General features: G+C 35.3%; 1 protein-coding gene across 1 annotated transcript; it reads left to right on the forward strand.

The window, feature by feature from the left end:
* Nucleotides 1-1,090: 1,090 nt before the first annotated feature.
* Nucleotides 1,091-6,292, forward strand: LOC127882025 (neuropeptide FF receptor 2-like). The gene is made up of 2 exons (XM_052430402.1): nt 1,091-1,856; nt 4,501-6,292. The coding sequence occupies exons 1-2, from the start codon at nt 1,839-1,841 to the stop codon at nt 5,698-5,700; spliced, it is 1,218 nt and encodes a 405-aa protein (XP_052286362.1). The 5' UTR covers nt 1,091-1,838; the 3' UTR covers nt 5,701-6,292.
* Nucleotides 6,293-17,784: the final 11,492 nt, after the last annotated feature.

The following is a 17,784-nucleotide window of genomic DNA, read 5'->3' on the forward strand; positions in this document are numbered from 1 at the left end:
TACATGCGGCGCAGCTTTCCGAGCGGATGCAGGAGTTGGAAAAAGAAATGGATACCTTGCGTGATAACGTATCCCATTTACAATCGCAGACCATGCGTAACAACCTAATTTTCACCAGGGTAGCAGAAGACAACACGACCAGAAACGAGCAGCCGGAAGTTACTGAACGGAAACTTCGCCAGCACTTACAAGACGCCTTTAAAATTACCCGCGACGTTGTGGAATGAATTAAATTTGAGAGGGTGCATCGCTCTCCCAGGTCTCCTACACTTGGGAAAGTGCGAAACATTGTCACAAAGTTTACTGTTTTAAGGAAAGAGAAATGGTGCGTAGACTTTGAAGAGAACTAGACGGATCAGTGTACCGTGTATTTGAACAGTTTCCTCAAGAGGTCATAGAAAAGAGACGTAAGTTAGTACCTCAAATGAAAGATGCGAGGCTGTTAGGCAAACGAGCATATCTGGCATATGACACTCTACATAAATGGAACCGTGGTGAGAGCATAGGGGCACACGATGGAGGTGAGGTGTCGATATTATCGTGGATCATTCATGGGTTAACTGATTTGAAAAGGTCTAGTAAAGAGTTTACAAATATTTTGAATTCAGTTGATATCTGCATCACTTGGCAGTCAATGATAGTATTTGAAATATTATTAAATATACCAAAGTAAATTAAAAGTAATATTTTGTCCTTAATGCCTTTAAAATTATTATGTTTCTCGTGTTCAAAATCTTTATTGTTCTCTGTTCTTATTTTGTTTAGAAATTTTATTTTATTGAAGTTAGTTCTTAAATTTCATTTAACCTACTAACATATTTGCTTAGTTATATAGAATGGTTACCTACTATAGTATACTGATACGCGAATTATTTTATTTATACTTATATGCATTAAAGACGATGTTCTTATGTATAAGTCTTAACAAACTGTATGTTCTGTTCTATGAATGTAGGTATTTAACAATCTTATTTAAGATGTTCACGACGATAATTATGTGTAAGTACACATATGACCATTACATGCATTAAAACTCGGACGTTCATTTTACCATAAGTAAATTGTTTCATATTGTTTTTTGAATAATTTATGCTAATCGACAAAATTCCCCAAAGTGTCGACAAACAACAGGTCACTCGGAGGTTTTGCAATCAACCTTGCAGAGTTGTACGTGCTTTAAATAACCAATCAATGCGTACTGAATCTAACGGTGGTGTTTCAGTGGCGAATGTCCACTTCAGTGACTCAACAAAGCTCTACATCCGCATTCAATCTATGTAGTTAATCAGGAAGTTTGGATGAAGTTCAAAGTGCAAATATAGGTCTTCGGTTTGGTAAAAGCAATATCACATATATTCTGTACACCAGGAGTTAGACGCTTAGTCGGGAGCCAGGTTTAACCGCTTTTGCAATAGTGCTCGTAATTTCTTATCTTAAACCCTTGCTGGTTGTCGACGACAAGTAGAATGCGCCCGTTCGAATTTTTGAGAGCGGGTTATTTATTATTAAACCAATTTATGTTTGTTTGATTGTGAAACTCTTACAGGAGGTGATAAATTCACAAATATTACGCGTGTCGTTATCAGGACCGTATACATGCAAGAACTTAAATCACTGATAAGATGATACGGGACAACTCTCACCGGATATGCATACAGATATGTGTTGTTCAAGTTATCACGCACTATTGAAATCAACATCATTTAGTGAACATTTTGCAATGTGTTCAACACGCATTTTTTAAGAGTGCGCGTGCTTTATACGCCCTCAAGAGGACTGGATAAATGACGGAACGATTACAAAAGGAAACGTTTAAACATTGCTGAGTGTTTATTATTATGCGGGCACACACAACGGTAAGATGGTATTAATTAATTATAGCTACTGCGTATGTAAAATCTTTTATGTCGTTTGATGATAGAATATGCGTTTTCAATGTACAAGTTTTAGGGTAATGCCTGAGTGCTTTGTTTTAATCGAGTAAATCTTGTGGTTTTGATAGTTAAAAACGTGTTACATTCATAACAAAATAAAAGATGTAATCGCATTTCGAGCATTTTACGTGCATTGATATATTATTAACACATGAGCTTATTTTACTTAAGCGTCTCTGTTTGTAAGCAATATATCTAAACATTTCTAAGCAAATTGATATGAGCTTTAATACAATAATTTAAAAAGGATTGAATTTTAAAGTGCACCGTCTGTCTGTATCACGTATTGATTACATAAGCTGGGAGGGAAACTGGCTCGCTACGCATACATATTGTAATTCATTAGTTGTACAACGCATGGGGGAATTAATTGTTGAAACACTATACGCAAACAATATATCCACCACACGCTGTGTCACGTGTTAATTCCCTAGGTTTAATAGCGGTATATTAACATATTTTGTCATTAAATATTTGGAAGTAGTCATTTGTAAATTTGCGTTGTATAAAAGACCACGTGAGTTTAAGAATGTAATACATGTATGGTGTAAAAACGATTAATTTATATTGCAAAACATAATGCTTTAACCTTGTTCATCAACACAATTTGACTCCAAAATGTCGGTATTGTTTAAGTCGGTATTGTTTAAGTGGTACACCCTATTAACTTTGTCGTTGAAATTATAAATTTCTGTAGTTTTATTTTGCAAAAAATCATGCATAATACGCCATGCATATATCTGAGCATACTCTTCTCCTGTACTGAAAAATGACAATACCTTTTATTCGGCTATTACACCGAACAAAATGGTTGAATCTTTTATGCCATATATTTCAGTTCTTCAACTACAGTCATTCACATATTGAAACATAATGTGATTATAATGTTGAATACAATAATTGTGAACGGATCACATATGGAATATAACATACAATATAAAAACACACTAACGTTTCCTGAAGGGAGGAATTTCCTCCATTAAATTCTTTTCGTAGTGTTACAGGTTTTCGATATTCCAGCGGCATTGATGATCGCAGATAATTTTATTTCATATAAAGTGGTTCTTATAATAAAATTGTCACCATATTTTCTATGCTCACACAACGTCTAAACAAGGACACGTTTTAAGATTAAGAAAGCTTTATACTAAAAACTGCCTTAAACTGAACTTTAAAGGGGCCTTTTCACGTTTTGGTAAATTGACAAAATTTACAAAAGTTGTTTCAGATTCGCAAATTTTCGATTTAGTTATGATATTTGTGAGGAAACAGTAATACTTAACATTAACCATACTCTAATATAGCCATAATATGCATCTTTTGACGACTTAAAAACCTGAAAATTATAAAGCGTTGCAACGCGAAACGATTGAATAATTTGGAGAGTTCTGTTGTTGTCGTTATATTTTTTGAAACTACGAGGATTACTTATATATAGTATAAAATACATCCCGAAATGTATGCGGAAGGATGGTCGAGGGGTCGAAATGGAAGACATTTTACTCCAGGACTCCTGGGGTCAGTGGTTCGAGCCCTGTTGAGGGTTATTTTTTTTGTCTTTTTTAAATTTTATTCTTGTTTTTTTTACTGGAGCTTTTTAGAGAAAATGTTTACACTTATCAATAGAAAGCATTTAATAACAAACATCAAAACACGCTAAAATATGTGAACAGGCCCCTTTAATTAATATCTTCTCATGGGTCTACTGGTGTTTGCCGATGTTTTTGACACTTTCTCGTAATACAAAGTAAAAGTTTTTGCTAAAACTCCATAAACAGTTCATTCTAAAGGAAGTATTTGTGTATTCATGCTCTTTGTTTTTTTTTTCCATAACTGACTCTGTACTTATCATTAGATTTGAGCAAAAACATTAAACACAAGTGTTTATAAATTTACCGTATAATAATTTTCTTTCAATTCCTTTCAGACAAAGTCACCACAAGTCATATTGTAGTCGCGCTCTGGAATTGGACTCATTTAAACACAGTTATTCGTTTTTAACACTGTTTTGGTATTTTACAAAAAAATATGTTTGAAACAAATACAAAAAACATTTACAGAATCTTATTGCCATGGGCCCGTATTCACCAACCCATTCTTAGACTTGAGAATAAAGAAAAGACTTGGAACCAAGAAAAATGCATTCATTGTTTGAATATATAGACGCCTCCACTGATACTTGTGTCATTAACAAACTGTTCTACATGAAGAATGCCACAGATAGAGGTGGTTAATAACAAGTTTTACTCAAAATTCAAGTAATTATTGAATATATCAATTTAAAGAATATTCTTTATTCTTAGACTTAAGTCTAAGAATTGTTTGGTGAATACGGGCCCCGATTTCTTTTATTTCTTAAACCATAACAATAGGAGAGATGACTGTCACATGCAATGTGCTCGCTTAACAAAATTATATTAGCAAAATCAGTATTATAAAGCACGAACATTTCGTTATCAATGTTTGTATGCTACCGAAGGTCCACACGAATAATTGACCCCTTTGTTTTCGTTTTTCAATGCATGTATATTAATCATCCTATATAATCTTCAAAATATATTTTCAGACGAACAAGATGGCTTCTAACAATAGTACGATGCTTAGCAACGACACGTTTTTGTCCGACCGCGTTGCCTTAGTACAGCAACTGAATGACAAGATGGCGCGCCTGATGGTTCCCGCTACGGTTTACATTTGTATTATGATGGTTCTAGGCCTCGTAGGAAACCCAATGGTGTGTTATTACTATGGCGCTAAGACGAAGCTGACAACAAATACGTTCTTCATCGTGATTTTGGCCTTATATGACGTCATCGTTTGTGCAATATCCATGCCAACTGAAATCGCTGATATTGAGTTATTTTACACGTTTGAATATAACGTCGCCTGCAAAATACTGCGGTTTGTGAACTACTTTGCCGGAATTGGGTCAATTTTGACTCTTGTTGCTATAGCAACGGATCGGTTTAAAAAGATATGTCGCTTGACTAAGCCTCAGATGGGGATTAGAACTGCAAAGTTTGTGAGCTTAGGGATTATTGGGATAGCTATTCTGTTGTCGTGGCCATCGCTTGTAATATATGGATCGATTCAAGTGCCAATACCAAATACATATGGCCTTGATCTTATGGGCGCGGACTGCACATCTACCAAAGAAGTCGCTTACCAGAAATATGTCTGGGTCTTTAATGGAGTCCACTTTCTTCTGTTTGTTGTGTTATCGGTGGTTTTGATTGTGCTGTATAGCATTATAGGGCATACAATCTTCAGCCACAAGAAAAGATTAATGATGTACACACCGAGCAAAAACAGAACTCCGTCGTCTACTGAGGTTGAAACTTCCTTATCTGACTGCAGTCAAAAGATGGAAGACAACATGAAAGGAACTGAGAAAGGCGTTATCAAACCAAAAACAGCAACACAATCTCTTTTTACCAGCATTAAGCGACATTCCACTGTATCTAAGAAATCGACGGATTCACACAAACCATCAGGTATAGACAGCGAGGCAGTAAAAATAACCGTCGTTATGGTGATTGTTACCATAGTGTTTATCGTCAGTTTTCTACCGTACCTATCACTTACTGTTTGGCGCGTTGTCAAACGCCAACATGAGGCGGAGTTTCTGTCCGATGCCGGTCTCGTTTGGTTTAAAATTGGATCAAGGTCATTTCTTTTAAACAGCAGTCTCAACCCGTGGATTTACGGAATTTTCAACAGTAATTTTAGACAGTTTTTCTTTGGATGGATTTGTAAGAAGCGATGAATATATTATTACTCATAATTATTATATGACTGTTTGATTCCCCTGATTACCTTAAATGACATCGCATGGCAACGACTGCATTCATTAGAGGGCGACTATTTGTCTCCACTACCTTTCGTCTTGTCACTTGATTGACTGATAATTGAATCTTATATACATGTGTACGCACAATTCAAAGACGATGTTTCCGCTTGCAATGTATTTGTGCTATTTGTTAGTTTTAAATCTATTGTTTTGAGATTTATATATGTCATTGTTCGTATTTATTTTGCCGACTGTAAAACACTGGAAATATAGTTTAGAATTTATTTCGAAATACTTAAAAATACAGTTACAAATATATTTTTAAGATTTTTTTTAAGTTTTTGAAAATAATCAATAGGTTTAAAACTTCACGACATTTGCCTTACATGCTCGTAGTTGAACAATGCTTAAGAATCTGTGAAAAAAAATCTCTCACATATACTTTAAAAAAGGAAATTTAATATAAAGTATCAATTTTCCAATTTCCAATAGTTTATCGTAAATCAAGGCCACGAACTTTAGTACCTGTTCATATTTTGTTCGTTAATAAAATCCCCTAAATATTTTACTGAACGTTATGTTGTTTTGAAATCGTATTGTTATTAAGTACTTTACAATATCTTAGCAACACAAACTGAATATAATTGTGGTATCTCAATTGCAAATAACACTTCAGCGACCCTTTCAAAGCACTTCATCCGCGTTAAACCCAGGCGACTTGTAACGGAAAATCAGGAAGTTAACTTGAACAGCGGACTTTTCGTTGCAAAATCACAAGATGTTATATGCCACCAATTAGACGGGTAATTCGGTCGCCAGACTGGCGATATTCCGCTGTCGCGAAAGTGCGCTACATTCATTTACGAAACCCTTGTTGAGAGTGGTTTCTTTTTTTCCAACGTATTGATGTTGATTTTGTCTCAGGGGATGAATGTAATAAGTTATTATAAAAGGCGTGCCGTAAACAGGACAGTGTTTAATGCACTGTATAAACTATCGATCCGCGACGGCGCATTCCGCCTTCTGTTGATTTCTGTGAAGAGTGAAAAGCATCTTCAATAAATTGTATATTTTGTTTGAGATATTTAAACGAAGGTGTGCGTCGCTGATTAGCCTCCTTCAGGGATGCATTTGGAAATATTGCACATCGAATATAATGCACGTAAAACAAATTAACCAAGAAGTTATTTTTACATGATCTATTTTGAGTTTCAGGTATGCTTTATTTACGCATCACTTCCCTAGTAATTAGTAATCAGTGCGTTGAATGAAACAATGTCATTGTGTGCGGCTTACAGAAAATTTAACTAGTCACTTACAGTTTTGACTCAAAACAGACTCAATAATCTATGCGTATTCGTCATCATACTGTCGTGTTCTCGAATAATCATCATCATTCGGTCTTGTTCTCACGTAATCGTCATCATACTGTCGTGCCATCGCGTAATTGTTTTCGTAGTGTCGTTTTCTCGCGTAATCGTCATTATACTATCGTGTAATCGCGTAATCGTCTTCTTTCTGTGGTGTTCTCGCGTAATCGTCATCATACTGTCGTTGTTTCGCGTAATCGTCATCATACTGTCGTGTTCTTGCGTAATCGTCTTCGAACTATCATGTTCTTGCGTAATCGTCTTCTTACTGTCCTGTTTTCGCGTAATCGTCTTCATACTGTTGTTGTTTCGCGTAGTCATCATAATTCTGTTGTATTCTTGCGTAATCGTCTTCGTACTGTCGTGTACTTGCGTAATCATCTTCTTACTGTCCTGTTCTCGCATAATCGTCATCATACTGTCGTTGGTTCGCGTAATCGTCATCATACTGTCGTGTTCTTGCGTAATCGTCTTCTTTCTGTGGTGTTCTCGCCAAATCGTCATCATACTGTCGTGTAATCGCGTAATCGTCATCATACTGTCGTGTTCTTGCGTAATCGTCTTCGAACTGTCGTGTTATTGCGTAATCGTCTTCTTACTGTCCTGTTCTCGCGTAATCGTCATCATACTGTCGTGTTTTTGCGTAATCGTCTTCGTATTGTCGTGTTCTTGCGTCATCGTCTTCTAACTGTCCTGTTCTCGCGTAATCGTCATCATACTGTCGTTGGTTCGCGTAATCGTCATCATACTGTCGTGTTCTTGCGTAATCCTCTTCGTACTGTCGTGTTATTGCGTAATCGTCTTCTTACTGTCCTGTTCTCGCGTAATCGTCATCATACTGTCGTGTTCTTGCGTAATCGTCTTCTTATTGTCGTGTTCTTGTGTAATCGTCTTCTTACTGTCCTGTTCTCGCGTAACTGTCATCATACTGTCGTTGGTTCGCGTAATCGTCATCATACTGTCGTGTAATCGCGTAATCGCCATCCTACTGTCGTGTTCTTGCGCGATTGTCTTCGTACTGTCGTGTTATTGTGTAATCGTCTTCTTACTGTCGTGTTATTGCGTACTCGTCGTCTTACTGTCGTGTTCTCGCGTAATCATCATCATACTGTCGTGTTCTCGCGTTATCCTAATCGAATCGTAGCATAATCGCCAGAGGCGCATAGATTAATTGTTTGTTGGTGTGAAATCAATATTCTTCACAGTTGGTTAAAATTCACGAACCTGCTGTCAAAACTGGCCAAACCCTGTCGATTGCATGGTTAAAATAAACTTAACTAGCAAACTAGCTATAATACAATATTTCATTATTAACCACAATGCCCATCCTTGAAACATGTGGAATGCAACATCTTATTATGAGCTGAGCTAAGTTTGTTCAAATCATGAACCTGTGGCGAAAATTGTACTATCTCAGAAATAAAATGTTTTACATATTTGTACAGCAACAACAACTCTAAAAATCTTCACTGAAAAATATTACTGATTGAGAGCCAATCATACATGTTAAATCATGTGGCATCCGTCGCCAAGAGGAAGGTGACAATAATTTCTTATTAAATGTATTATAACAACATAAGTATCCGTCTTAGCAAGGCATTAAAACCACACCAACATGTACGTACACTATTTGTGATCATTTTAAGCGACACAAAAATACATTATTTAGTTCGGGGACATTCATGTACATTATTATTTTATCAGATGAATGCATAAATATTGGATTTTTCTGAAATTATTTAATAGAATAGTCCTCTACCGGTTTCACCGAAAGGGGGCTATAGGTTTACCCACTGTCCTTCTTTTGTTGTTTTAAATACACACGTATGTATCATTTCCCATTCCGAGCCCTCAATTCTGAAAAGGCTATTCCATTTTGCTTGACCTTTGGTATTTCATGTGTATTCACATGTTATATATACAAGGGTTATTTGTATTGTGCAATTACATGTTTAATATATCCTTGAATGATAGGGAAATAATATTCCTCCTTCATTCTCGTGATGTTTTCGAGTTTTGGCAATCCCAAGTGTTATTAATCGCTTTTAGCATTCCTTCAAATTGTAGAAAATGTACACAAGTTTTTTTCAAATTCCGTTCGACAAACTTGTTAACCGGTAAGCGATTTCTTAACAAATATTGAAGAAACTTTGATGAAACTTCGTATATTAAAAAATGTGTGATAATTATGCAAAACCCTTTTTCAATCAGATGTCAAAGGTAAGGTCATTGTTACTTAAAAAAAAGAACAGACTCAATAATGTTATGACTCCAAACAAACAATAGATCATCATAAAACTCATGTATTCATATATTGTTTTCATATACCTGTCTGTCAATCCATTTCCCTTGTTTAACCGTCCTTCTGTCTGTCAGCAAAAACCAAAATGACTTATATCAAGATCTTGAGAATCTCTACTACTTTTGATTTTGTTTTATTAATGGTATTTTATAAGGAGACGCTCACATGATAACTAAGTCATACAAAATACACGAAAAGGTGACCTTTTGAACAAAAGAACGCTACCCATACAATTCAACATACCATGAAAGAAACATTTGCAAACATTTTAGTGGATAAGACCTTGACAATCACGAGTGTGACTGGCCTATATATCATGCATAATCGCAAACAGTCAAAGGTAAATACCCCTTGGAGACAACATTTAAAGGGAAAGCAAGCTACATCATTACTTTTTCTAAAACATGAGCGTTCTAGCCCAGATAGATAATTTTCTAAAGCCGTTTCCTACTCTTATTTCAGCATATTGAAAACACAAAGCGCGACCTTTCATTTTCTGATCAACAATCATTTGCAAACGATATTGACTTCGTAAAGAAAGATATGATGCAAGTAAATAATTTTTACAATTTTACGAATACATAAATCAAATAAAAGCAAACAATAATCAGACATTTCGTAAACCCTTTTACCACGGCAAACACAAACATTGTACTCCATTTAGATGACGAATATTGTGACTGTCGTAACTTATTATATACTATTACATTCATCAGAGCGCTTTCTACACATTTTCAAGCTGTCCGTGTATATTATTTTATGAAAGTACATCAAAAGGAAGGCACATATAGCTTGTGGGTATAGGTATCATTTCAGTTAACGTATATTATCCAGCATAACAAGGCAATATGGGGGTTAGATGTAACCCTCTATCCGTATGACTGTCTGTCCATCCGTTTGTCTTCCAGTAATTCCGCCCGTCCACACAACTGCTTACCATTTCTTATCAAAAGGCACATTTCTTATCAAAAGGCATTAAAGACCGTGGATTTAAGTTGGTTAACTTATGAAATTTTACGTGTGGACTATAAATGACCCTTTACACAAAACGTGAAAGATGATGTCACTGTTACTATAATAGAACAAACTTAATAATGTAGCGACTCCGAAAGCAAAATAGATATTTTATATGCAAGTCAGCCCCTTTCTTTGTTTAAACGTCCGCATGTGTGTTCGTCTGAAAAAATTGAAATAACTAACAATTTGATCATGAGATTTCTGAGAAAGAACCATGCGTTCTCTTTAATCATGGTATATTTATTAACCCTTAAAGCGCTGGAGCTGAATTTTAAAGGCCTTTGCAAACAGTTTGGATCCAGATGAGACGCCACAGAACGTGGCGTCTCATCTGGATCCAAACTGTTTGCTATTCTGATAGTATTCTTTGAAAAAAAATAAAGAAAATGCTTATTTTACAAATTCAGCAGACGATATTTTAGCAGACGACAAATTTCCCAGCATGCAAAGGGTTAAGAGTAATGTAAGGATAATGAATAACTTGGCTTTTCACCAGAAGTCAAAGTTCTAGTCGCTGTTACTATAAATAGAATAAAACACAATATTGAAATAACTCAGCAAAAATATTTGATCATTAAACTGTGTATACACACTTGGTTATATGTTAATTTTGTCTTTTGTTAATTTCCCTGGTCCTTGTCTGTCATCACTAAAATAACTTGAAAAATATCGAAGAACACTTTTTGTATTTGGGATGGCATGATTTTTAAGCACGACCCTCTATTTCTGACGAGGTCGAATGTCGAGGTTACTGTAACTAAAAATAATCAATAAAACTAAACTCTGTGAAAAATCGGAATGAGATTCAAATACGATACATATAAATATTAGGTATTGCGATTAAATACCGAAAAGGTATCATTAAAATATAAACAAATAAATCATGTTGTTTCACAGCTAAAAGAAAGCAATATCATTACTCTAATTATGTGAACCATCAAACAAATATCGGATAATTTGTATTGTTTAATGGCATGCATATGCTATGTTGGGATTCAAACGCTTAACTTTGCGTTACCTTTTGCATCCGTATTTAAAACATTTCAAAAACGGAAACAATCACTATGAACAACACTAATATCTTGTAAACGTTGTCTTGAATTCTTAATATCTTGTAGATGGTTGGAGGTTTTTAAAAACATTTCGCATATTTTATGATAAGGAAATAACTAAAATAAATAAGACATTCATTACAGCAAACTCTCAGTGCCAATCATGTGAAGTGTTTGCTTTAGGGTAATAGCATATGGATCAATTCGATATAAGGAAGTTATATAGCAATATATAATCTTGCTATAAATTTGTATACATTTATTGTATATACATTTATTGTATTGTATGTTTCGTTAATGACATGGTCACTAGCATTAATAATGATTGCAAACTTATATTGTACGCTGATGACAGCATAATATTGTTTAGCCATAAGGACCCTGATTTTATATCTGCCAAACTTGGTAATGTTTTAGAAAACTGTTCGGGCTGGCTGGTAGATAATAAGTTATCCTTGCACTTGGGGAAAACTGAATATATTCTTTTCGGCCCAAAACGAAATTTAAGTAAGCAAGGGTCTTCACAAGTCACTTGTAATGGTCATAAGATAAATAGTACTAAACAAGTAAAGAACTTAGGCCTTCCAGTATTTTTTTTATCAGAAGAAGCTATTGAACAAAACATTATCTCTTAGGTCAATAGTTAATTTAAATTTTTGTATAGACGTAATAGATGTTTGGATTTTAACACAAGTAAAATGTTATCATCTGCACGTTTACAGTGTCACTTCGATTATTCTTGTTCATCCTGGTATGAGGGTCTGAATAAAGGTCTAAAATCTAAACTCCAAATCGTCCAGAACAAGGTAATCCGATTGATAAAAGGTTACTCTCCAAGACATTCTATGACTTGGCAGGACTATGTTCATCTGAATATGTTAAATGTTAGCAATAGAGTAAAACAGCGAAGACTAAATCACATGCATAATGTCTATTTTAAGACATGTTCTTAATACCTTAAGAAAAACTGTTTTAATAGCTCTAGAGCAACCAAGCAATTTAATTTTATTTAACCTGGTGTACAATGAAATTAATATGAAAAGAACAGAAAAATTTATAAACATTATTAACGCTTTCTGCGCGCTTTCTTCTGTTTGTTGTGTTATCGGTGGTTTTGATAGTGTTGTATAGCATTATAGGACATACAATCGTCAGCCACAAGAAAAGATTAATGATGAACACACCGAGCAAAAACAGAACTCCGTCGTCTACTGAGGTTGAAACTTCCTTATCTGACTGCAGTCAAAAGATGGAAGACAAAATGAAAGGAACTGAGGAGAAGGCATTATCAAACCGCAAACAGCAACACAATCTCTTTTTACCAGTATTCATCGACATTCCACAGTATCTAAGAAATCGAGGGCGCTCATAAACAGTCAGGCATATACAGCGAGGCATTGAAAATCACCGTGGTCATGGTGATCGTTACCATAGTGTTCATCGTCAGTTTTCTACCGTACCTATCACTTACTGTTTGGCGCGTTGTCAAACGCCAACACGAGACGGAGTTTCTGTCCGATGCCGGTCTCGTTTGGTTTAAAATTGGATTAAGTTCATTTCTGCTAAACAGCAGTCTAAACCCGTGGATTTACGGAATTTAAACAGTAATTTGAGACAATTTTTCTTTGGATGGATTTGTAATATATGCGATACATATATTATCATGCATCGTTATTATACATGTATAACTGTTTGGTTCTCTTGATTGCCGTAAATGACATCGCATGGCAACGACTGTATTTATTTCCTGTAAGAGGGCGACGATTTGTCTCCACGACCTTTAGTCATGTCGTTTGATTGACTGATAGTTGAATCTCATATACATGTGTATGCACAATTTAAAGTCGATGTGTTCGCTTGCAATGTATTTATGCTATTTATAGTGATAGATCCATTGTTTTGTGATTTATATGTGTACTTATTCGTATTCGTGTGTATCAATTTGCCGACTGGAAAACAATGAAGATATAGTTTAGACTTTATTTCGAAATAGTTAAAAATACAGTAACACATAATTTTTTAAGTTTTTATAATTTTGGAATATAAGCAGTATGTTTAAAAACTTCACGACAATTGCTTTAAATGCTCGCAGTTGAACAACGCTTAAGATTCTGTGAAAAAATATCTCATTTAACATATACTTTTTAAAAAGGAAATTTAATATTATCTATCAATTTTCCAATTTTCAATAGTTTATCGTAAATCAAGGCCACGAACTTTAGTACTTGTTCACATTTTATTCGTTTATAAAATCCCCAAAATATTTTACTGAACCGTACGTTGTTTTGAAATCGTGCTATTGATAAACCAGACAGAGTGTAAGTACTTTTCAATATCTTAGCAACATGCACTGAATAAAATTGTGGTATCTCAATTTACAAATTATCACTTCAGTGACCCTTTCAAAGCACTCCATCCGCGTTAAATTAAGGCGACTTATAACGTTAAATGAGGAAGTTAACTTGAGCAGCGGACTTAGGCGTTGTAAAATCACATTAACCCTTTGCATGCTGGGAAATTTGTCGTCTATCAGAATAGCAAACAGTTTGGATCCTGATGAAACGCCACGTTCTGTGGCGTCTCAACTGGTTCCAAACTGTCTGCAAAGGCCTTCAAAATTCGGTCCCAGCACTGAAAGAGTTAAGATTTTGTATGCCACCAATTAGACGGGTAATTCCGTCGCCAGACTGGCGATTTACAGCTGTCGCAAAAGTGCGCTACATTCATATATGAAACCCCTGGTGAAAGCGGTTAATTTTTCGTCCACCATATTGGTTTTGATTTTGTTTTGTTACTATCTCAGGGGATGAATGTAATAATTTAATAAAAAAGGCATGCCGAAAGCAGGACCGTTTTTAATGCACTGTATAATCTATCGATCCGCGACGGCGCACTCGCCGCCTGTTGATTTTTGTTACGAGTAAAAAACATTGTCAACAAATTGTATATTTGGTTACAGATGAGGGGTGCGCCGCCGGTGAACCCGCGCTGATAAACCATTGCTAAGATGCATTTGGAAATATTGCACATCGAATATTATGTACGTAGAACAAATTAACCAAAGAGTAGTTTTAACGTTGCCTGTTTTAAGTTTCATGTATGCTTTATTGATGCATCACTTCTCTAGTAATTAGTTATCAAAGCGTTAATGAAACAATGTGCGGCTTGCAAATTTTTTAAAAAGTCATCTATAGATTTGACTCGAGATAGACTCAAGTAAATTAGTTCTTCGTGAATACCGTTCATTAAATATTAAATTAAATTTTGTGACAATTTGATATTTTAACTCTTCGAAATTTGAATAATTCGAAAATGTTATAAAATTCATTTAAGTAGATGGATCCGCTCTCGACCGGTTGTTGCGCGGTTCTGATTTGTTAGTTCTCTCCTCTTCTTACTGATATTAAAGTCAATGCAACATGCAAGTCGTTGCACAGTTAAAAACTGAAAAGCTATACTCATTTTGCATTACAAAGTGCGAAATACTGATAGGGCAATCGCCTATGCATGGAATGATTTTAAAGTCAATGCTCGACAGTACGAGGATAATAACGCGAGACAACCAAAGTGCTATGACGGTATTCAGCATCGTAAACTCGCGTTCTCGTCTTCAAACTGCCGTGTTCTCACACAATCGTCATCACACTGTCGTGTTCTCGCGTAATCGTCATTATACTGTCTAGTTCTCGCGTTATCATCATGATACTGTCGTGTTCTCGCGTAATCGTCATCATACTGTCGCGTTCTCGCGTTATCATCATCATACTGTCGTGTTATGGAATTATAGTCATCATAGTGTCGTGCTCTCGCGTTATCGTCAACATACTTCCGTGTTCAGGCATAATCGTCATCACACTGTCGTGTTCTCGCGTAATCTTGTTTGAACTGTTGTGTTCTCGCGTAATCGTTACCATTCTGTCGTGTTATCGCATAATCATCATCATACTGTCGTGTTCTCGCGTAATCGTCATCAAACTGTCGTGTTCCGCGTAATCGTTACCATACTGTCATGTTATTGCGTAATTATCATCATACTCTCGTGTTCACCGTAATCATCATCATACTGTCGTGTTATCGCGTAATTGTCATCATAATGTCGTGATCTGACTATATTCTCATCGAACTGTAGCATAATTGTCAGAGGCGCAGAGATTTATTGTAAGTTGATGTGAAATCAATATTCCAACTTGATGCGGGAGGAATAAAGTGAGTGTCATATAGGTCCTTTCATATGTGACAATGCCAGTCAATTTTACGTCTGTGTTCAACACCACCATCCCTTTGTTACACGTTTTGAATAACTTCACATTTATTTTTCTACCATTTCCTATCCAACAATATCACTGACCTCACTTTGACTCTGAAGTGGACGTACAGCTAAACTAAATTTTTGTCATGCCTCTGTTGCAAACATTAACCTTATAAAGCAGGGTCGGATATAATCTAGTGCCCCGTTGAATATAACCGTTGCCTCCGTTGACTATATAGAGAGTACGCGATAGATAAGGGGAGGTAACCAATCTAGGTCGGATAAGCTTGTTGATCTCCGGCAGTACCTCAAGTGACAGCGATCTTACCGTAAGTATGTATACCTACGCGCCGATTAACATGTTGTAATATTTGACCTTTGAAATACATTGGGACGCATCGTGAATGTTATCGTTATATTATATATCTTCTTCTTTCAAATATATTACCGAACCCGCTTTCCGTATGTATCATTTTCATTTACTTGATTACGCTATTTATGAGGTATCTAGTGTGACGTCATTTCTCAGGCGAAACATACTATCTAGTTTCTCTCAGGATTTTAGGGTAAATAATTTTGACGTGGTGGGTTAAACAGTATTTAAAAAAAATATTTTTAAAGCATCGAACGAATCATAAACGTATATCGGTGTGTGTGTTTGTCATTCATAATTGTTAACTTCTGTAGGAATAAAATAATTCGCTACGACAGGATTACGATTTCGTAAATCATGTTTTTGGTCAGAGTGGTTAGCATTCGATACAAACGCTATCAAAAATAGTGTGGTTTGAAATACATTTCGATAATAGGGATGGAACAGAAAAAGGATTCCGACAAAGGGATGGAGGAACAGAAAATGGATGTGTATACATCATTGTAACTTTATTGTTATAAGCAATGGATTTAAGTTGGCATTAAGGTTAATAAAATTTAGTTTTTGTTTTGCTGATGCATTTTTGTTTTTATTTTTTTACCCAAAAAATATCACATTCAGGTTTCGTTTTTTGTTTCTTCTCATATTTTCAATAGGAAAGTATTAAAGGAACAGTTTGAAGTGGAACTATTTTTTATGTGACATAATCGGTAGTTATTCGGTCGTCAAGAATGGTGTGTACATGTAGGAGGCCTGACAAGAATAATTATATTGTTATGTCAATTAATCATTTGTCTGCGATAAAATGTGTCAACGGCATGAAGCAGGATAAATCGAATAAATGACGTAGCTTCAGTGAAACTTTCCCATCGGTATGAGCAAAACTAACAAAATTAGACGCCATAAAGTTCAAAATTTCATGTTTACAATTTGTTATCACAGCCCTAAAACAGGTTAGCGCTTGTAAAAGAAGGAATTGAGGAATGACCACCCCCATCTGTGAATCTTGTATACCTTTTTTTAATTCATAAAGAGGACATGATAAAATTTTGTAAAAGCAATCATCTTCTGGTGATCAAACTCTATTTCAAAATCTACTACTCATGCTCAATTGATCATATATTGGCTCAGGTAGGACTACCCAAAGTACACTTAAGTATACTTCCATGTACCTTAGGTTTGGAAAATACCTTGAGGTACTTTGAAATATATTTTCTGTAGCCTGGATACTTTCTAGTGTACATTGTACTAAGTAGCACCTGAGCCGACAAATTGTTGAGCTTCACTCACACACACAGACTTACCCAGGTTGCTGATGGTGTTTAACAGAGTCATGTAGGTCCTTTTTGAAACAGGGTCACTCACTTTGGCGTGGAATGCCATTTTTGCCACGAAAAAAACTTGTGCGAAACACCTGTAAACAAAAAATATAGAAAAACATGTTTTAACAAAAATGCATTAAACATCATTGTTTATCAAACGAGTTTTTGCAAATAACTTACTTTGTAAAATACCTGCTAACAACATGGTTAAGTAAATTGACTTAGCATGGAATTCCATCATGGCTATAAAAAGATCATGCAAAATACATGCAATAAAACTATTGGAATTGATTATCACGTTTCACAAAGAAATGTATATAAATTCATTACAAAGGAATTTTCAACAAATGCATTTTTTCATTTGCACACTTAATC

This window comes from Dreissena polymorpha, chromosome 5 (genome assembly GCF_020536995.1).
Source record: "Dreissena polymorpha isolate Duluth1 chromosome 5, UMN_Dpol_1.0, whole genome shotgun sequence".
Lineage (NCBI taxonomy): Eukaryota > Metazoa > Mollusca > Bivalvia > Myida > Dreissenidae > Dreissena > Dreissena polymorpha.